This window comes from Propithecus coquereli, unplaced genomic scaffold, assembly GCF_000956105.1.
Source record: "Propithecus coquereli isolate 6110/MARCELLA unplaced genomic scaffold, Pcoq_1.0 Scaffold114, whole genome shotgun sequence".
NCBI classification, from domain to species: Eukaryota; Metazoa; Chordata; class Mammalia; order Primates; family Indriidae; genus Propithecus; species Propithecus coquereli.
In genome coordinates, this window is record NW_012135414.1 from 490,330 (window position 1) to 497,085 (window position 6,756).

The following is a 6,756-nucleotide window of genomic DNA, read 5'->3' on the forward strand; positions in this document are numbered from 1 at the left end:
TGTGATCAATTACACCACTGTGTAAACACAGTGTAAACACCACTGCACTCGGACCAATCTGCATATAATGAATTTTAAGTACAGTTCTAATTTTCAATAATTTTCTAAGCAGTCTTTAACAGCAATTTTCCTTTTCTATGTGACTCTATCTTAGGAAATCACATTTTTATTTCCAAATGGCTGGATGGTTTTAATCAAATTTTGATAGTTATTAGTTTCTATTTTATTATATTCAGGAAAAAGGACTGCTACAGTTTTTCATTTGGGGAATTTACTGTGTTTTCTTGGTAGCCTGGCATGTGGTCAATCGGATTAGATAATTAAATGCATTATTAAAATTCTCTATGCCTCTATTTTTGGGGGATCTATTTGTGGCCAAGGCTAAGAGGTGTACATTAAAGTCTCTTACAATGAGAATCTTCTGTCAACTTTTCCTCCTTGGTAGTCTTTCCTCTTATAATTTGATTATATATTTCTCCCCAAATAATACATAATGATCTCCTTGGCTTGTGGTGGTTTAGGATTGCCATTTGCTCCCTGTGCATCATCCATACCACACCTTGCCTGGTGGTGAGCCTCAGATCTGATAACACACTTTCACATCCAATACCTCTCTTGGTCCTCATAACAACCCACTAGATAGACAAGGCAGTTATTGTCATTACCACTATTTTACAAAAGTGAAAACTGAAACTACATGATTTGCCCAAAGTTATAACACTTAAACCTGTCTTGAATCACCTAGTTTGGTGCCCTTCTCATTGTCCTACTCTACAAAATCATAGGTCTGTCCCCCTGGCTGGACCCCATGTTTCCTCCATAGTACTTGCACACAGATCTTCAGACAACCCACTGCCTGGCAGTTGTCAATCTCTGCCTTTTGCCTTTCTTGCTTCCTCTATGCGGGATACCCTCTATGAGGGTCTTAGGGCCAAGGATGGTGAACTAGCACACAGGACACAAGAGATTTACCGATGTGCAGCGAACAACTGTGATTGAAAGAGAATCTTCAGCTTCCCTGGAAAAAAAAAAAAAGAATGAAGATGAAAACATTTAGTCATTCTATATGATGTGTGGTGTGTGTTTGTGTGTGTGTGTCTATGTATATGTGTGTGTGTGTGTGTGTGTGTGCGTGAAAAAGACTGGCAAGACTTATTATTCTAAAGCAGCCTTAGCTTCTTTGGCTCAGCAAAATTGAGAAGCATGTTGGGGAAAGTAGCAATCTGCAAATGAACTTGACCTGGCCCAGAGTGCTCCTTGAACCTTGAAGGAATCTCCAGATATCCTCCTCTACCATCTAGTCTTTTCTACAGCAATTAAATTAATTCAGGCAATTAGCCTTAATTTAGTCCCATACAATTGAGAGCTCATCCAGTTGATATTATCTAGATTTATCTCCAAAAAAAATGTTTAAGAGAAAACATGGAAATAACACAGATAACTTAGGTTCCTATTTTAGAAAACTAAGGCTAAACATTTCACTGAATAGAACGAATGTCTGTGGAGAACATTTATCAGATAAAAGCCAAAGAGTTTATGGTGTTTGGGTACACAAAGTCAATGTAATGAACCTAATCATATAATCAAGATACTAGATATTTTTGTCTTACATTATCTCCTAGATTTCAAAAGTGATCAAACCAACTAGATAACTGCCAAACCACCACTTTATATTAGTGGACAGGACAGAGAAATCAATTCATATTTTCCTTTCTCTCCATGTAGCCATTGCTACATAGAGAAGCAGTTTGAAAAATAATTTCATTTGACTTCTTGCAATATGAACATTTAGGCCAATTGCTTCTGGTGTGTTATTTCCTCAAATGGATAAACTCAACCTGAGATTCTAAGTGTCTTGGGACTGCCTCTTTTTCATTTTATATGCGAAAAGAGCTTTGCTGAGATAAGTCCCAATAAACCAAGGTGCAAGTGCTCTCAAAAGGATGTTTTGGCCTCACAGATTATTTGGAGGAATTTGAGAGGTTTTCTTGGCATTGTTGTGTCATTTTTGTTTTGCTTTGTGTTTTTCCATTCACAAGTGACAATGAATAATACATGCCGCTTTTAGACACTGGGAACTAAGCTAAAAAACATAAGCAGTCGTGGGATTCACACATCAAAATACAGCAGAGGGCACAGAAGCATAGCACACCTCAAGTCACACGCCCCTGCTCAGAAGCCTTCAATGGCTTGCCCTTCCAGGAGGAGAGTAACACTGGGGCTTGCTGTGTTGGCGTTCGAGACCCTCCATCATCTGGACTTCACTTCCCAGAACCTTTCTATAGGCAAACTGAACTGCTCAGCACCTCCCACTTCCCATCCCCACCCTGTTGCTCCTTCTTATCACTCTGCCTGGGTCCCCTTCGCTTCCATTTTTGTGGGCCAAATTCTACCCAGCATTAAAGATACAGCAGAACTACTTCTGGACCCTTCTCTATTTTGTCAAATTACAACTTCCTTCCAACCTGGAGGAATCTCCACATTTACAGCCCATTTTCTGTGCTTCTCTTGACACAGTGGATGCCCTCAATCTCAGAGGGGAGCGCACACACTGTATCTGCACTACCGGCCTGTAAGTGTCTGGGGAGTGGAGTCCATTTGTCCCACAGGGTTCCTTGCCCAGAGGAGGTGCTCAGTGAACAGAGAGGGGTTAAATGTTACCTGAACACCCAAATTCTGGTCTACTGCCTAAAATTATAAATACATTTCTTTATTAGTATGAGTTTTGATCTGGCCTGGCAGAAATATTAGTAGCACTGAAAATCGAAATCACTGAAAGGGATCATCCTTGAGAAAACAGTCCAATAATTGGGAAAGCAAATTTCATGATTACCATAACTGTACTTCTTTATTTTTAAATGAAATCGTCAAATCCTTTCTTGGCTGCCTTACTGGTTTAACTTATTCTCTGGCATTCCTAAAGCAATATTGGGTTTGGTTGAAGGAATTCTATTTTCTACATCTTAATAGATTCTCTACAAATCTTAAAGCGTAAGTGTGTGTAAGTGAGTGTGTGTGTGTGTGTGTGCGCGCACGTATGTGTCTGCAGTGAGACTGTGCTTCCTGAGGGCGGAGACCGCGTCCTACATCTTCATTTTCTTGTGCTCTTACCTCGTAATTGTTACCTATTATTCAATGTGTGCTGCACATGATATGCCCTGAGAAATTAATACCATCCCAAAGCCAGAGCAGCCACTCACAAAAACGCACAAACTGAAGTACATGTGTATCTTCAAGTTAGCTTTCACCTAACACTACTTCTCCTCTCTCTTTATGTTAGTCATTAAAACAGTGTTGTGTGAAGACTTTAAAAGCCAAAGCCTGCATGTGCCTATAAAACATCTGCCAGTCTTCTTTACTCCTGTCACTGACGTTTGTCCACCTTAAAACCATGGTCACCAATTCTGAGTGCCAACCATATTCACGCATTTAAACTGAGCAGCCACTGAGCCCTGGTCTCAGGATCTAGGTAGAAAGTGAGGCATTTACATAAATCACAATGACACTAGGTAGAAGGCAGGAGGTGCTGTATCAATGAAACTACATATATACCAACCAGACTACACCTGCAGGAACATTTAAGAAGAGATATCAGAAGGGTTACAGAAGAACAAAGAGATTTGGTATCAATTTAGTTCAATCTTTGGCATATGTTACAAGAAGTCTATAAATACTTAGAGGGTAGGGTCTATATATTTACTTATAATTACATTTCCCGAAGTACCTCGCACAGTGTCTTGGGCATAGCAGGGGTTTGACACGTACAGTACTCTGTGCCCCTTCTGCAGGCAGGTGAAAGGGGGCAGATAGTAACAGCCACCACTGAGAAGCTGTCTTAACAGAGTTGGAACTTTAAAATGAAGCTGTTCTTGCTGCCTTACTGAAATCACGGGATCAGTTATGCCATTTCTGTTGCCCATCTTTGCTCTATGATAGTTTGTGCAACTCTGTAGATAATGGAAGACCATTTAGTACCTCAGAATATCGACTGCTCGTTCACAGGAAAGGTCTTCGACAGGCTCATTGTTCATTTGGAGGATCTGATCACCAGGAAAAAGTTTGCCATAAGCAGAGCCTCCTGTTGGACAGAAAATAAGTAATTGGTACTCATGCAGGCAGGGCCCAGACTCCATGTGTCACAGCGACACAGCTGAATGGCAGCCTGATCTAGTCCCCAGGGCACTGGTTCACCCCTCCCCTTGAGCCAAGCTTGGACTCATGTGGATCTTAGCTTTATAGCTAAGGCTCTCAGTTTGTAAACCATGGATAAGGTACCTATCACCCATCAACTTCAAGGGATGTTAGGAGACTGTTCTGAGAAAGAAAACCAGCAGAGACCCGAATCAACAGAATTGGGCAGTGAACCTATGACATTCATCTCTAAAGATCTTTGGTGTGTGTATGCGTATGTGTGTATGTGTATAAATTGAAATCAATATATTTTAACTAACTCTATATCTATTATAACATCAATACACACCTCAAGTATGAAAACAAACAGCAGACTTTCCCAGCCTGCTCCTCTCTACCCTGGTATAGCCTATATTTCACAGAGATTCAACTGAAAACAAATCAATTTCTATTACTGTCTGACCAGAAACTCTCCTCAGCTAGGAACATGCAGGGTTCAAAGGGAAAGAGCTGCATTTTTCAAGGACTGGCAGGCCACTGGCAATCTGGGGTTCAGGGCAGCAAGTATACTTACTTAGGGGCTCCCTCCCTCCCTCCCTCTCAGCACCAGAGGAAAGTGCAAAGCCCAAGATAGAATTAGGGCAGAGTGAGGGTGCCTTTTCTAACTTCCTGGGGGAGTATTTTCTGCATTTTGTTATAGGACAGAGAGATCGGAGGAGAACCAGGGCTATTTCCCCCTAAGCAGTCAAACTCCTTTCTCATTTCCCGTCAGCCCCTACCTGCTGTGACAGCCACCACTGTGAGGGGAAGGCTCTCAGAAATGTGAAATCCATAGTCCTGGAGGAGGGCATCCTTGTCTATCTTTACCGTGTGCCTCACAGGGGTGAGGGTCTGGGTTGGGATCCTGGGGGGCCCATCAGCTGCAGCTACTTTAGTCCTAGAAGAGAAAGAGTATGTTAAAAAGAGGAAAGGAGGATTCCAGTGGGTGGCCACAAACTGGGTCAGTCTCAGGCATTATGGAGAAAGATGTGGAGCTGAGCAGATACCAACTCTCCTCTTGAGAGGGATGAGACACAAACACCACTACTTAAAACACCAAGTAGCATTTAGAACTGTGCTCTATAAGAGAAGTCATTGGCTGCTGTGGGCACTCAGACAAGGAGGAGAGCATTTTAGCTTTGCAGGGCAGAGGTTAGGGAATCAGGGAAGCATCTGCTACCTGGAAGAGGTGGCACTTGAACTACACCCTGAGAGATGTCTAGGGTATTCCTATGCAGCCCAGATCCTGGCACACAGAGGATATTCAATAGCTGCTGCAGAGTGACTTAATGGATAGATGCATGAGTGGATGGATGGACGAAAGGACAGACAAACAGGCATTCCAGGCAGGAGGCACTGCTCGAGTAGAGATGCAGGACAGGAAAAACATGAACTGTGAACAGGAATGAAGAATTGTTGGGTTTGGATGTTTGCTGATGGCTAATTTTATAGGTAGATTGTTTCTTTGGTGATTTTTTTTCTTTTATTCTTTATGATGAATTTTGCTTCCCTTTAAACTTTGTAACTTTGAGGATTCCAATATAAAATCCCACATGGCAAGGACTCCCTCTATTTTAATCTTTAAAAACATATATGTTCTCTATATATCTAAAAGCAGGTAAGTTGAAAGTTGTATTTTCTATCTCTCAAAACCACAAAGAGAGTCACAACTTATTTTTTCATTTGTCTGTGGCAAATGATTTTTTTTGCCTCTAACTGTCAGTGGTTCTTCTGAGGAAGGTCACATAGCGATGGGATGAGGTGTTTACTGTTATAATAAACAACAGAAATGTGAAGGAATAACATCTCCCTTGGGGCTCTGCAGTTAGGTGTATCATTTATTCTCATCCATTTACCAAACACTGTCAGAAACTCTGCCTAAAGTAATAGGACCTTACTCATCTGAAAATCACCTCTCTGTCATTTATAATGATCTTAAATTTCAACGAGGATCAGGAAATTTGAAAAACTGTCTCATGTAGCCAAAATGCATGTGACAAGTCCAAGTACAAAGCCTCATGCACATTATCCATTGAGGAGGCCCTCAGGCCCTTGCTTAGAGCAGATTTAGGTTCTGTCTGAATAGATAACCCTACCCACACAACTTAGAAGCAGAGAGGATTTCTTCTAGGCAAGCATGCAGCTAATACTGACAAGGGTCAGCAGAGGGACCTAACAAGAGGGAAGAAATAGAAAACTATGAAAACTCATCCTGAATAAAACCCAGGACTATTCCTGATTTAAAAAAAAAGTTAAAGCTATAAAAGGGCCTTTCTAAATATAATAAATAATACACTGTGCACTAAAAGTCAAGAATCAACATTTTGCATTCTTTTAAAAAAGCAACAGGATAAGGAGAGCCTAAACACTACTCCTATTTAATGTAGCAGGACAAATGCTTGTAACAATTATCAGGGAAGGAAAATGGCAAGAGGAATAATAAGCATAGGAATGGAAAAGCACCACTTTTTTGTTTTTGTTTTTTTAATAGATGATGACATTCACATAGAAAATGATAAACAATTTCTAGTGCTAAAAATGGAGATTGAGAATAAAAACACAAAACAAAGCCACAAAAAGCATTCA

General features: G+C 40.8%; 1 protein-coding gene across 1 annotated transcript in view; it reads right to left on the minus strand.

The window, feature by feature from the left end:
- The window catches only part of FRMPD1 (FERM and PDZ domain containing 1), a 113,562-nt gene that overhangs the window by 30,664 nt on the left and 76,142 nt on the right, over window positions 1-6,756 (minus strand). The window contains exons 3-5 of the mRNA XM_012656156.1: window positions 4,911-5,068; window positions 3,976-4,078; window positions 973-1,018 (exon numbers count right to left, since the gene is read on the minus strand). Of these exons, the coding sequence (XP_012511610.1) occupies window positions 973-1,018; window positions 3,976-4,078; window positions 4,911-5,068 (307 nt within the window). The remainder of the gene's footprint in view (window positions 1-972; window positions 1,019-3,975; window positions 4,079-4,910; window positions 5,069-6,756) is intronic.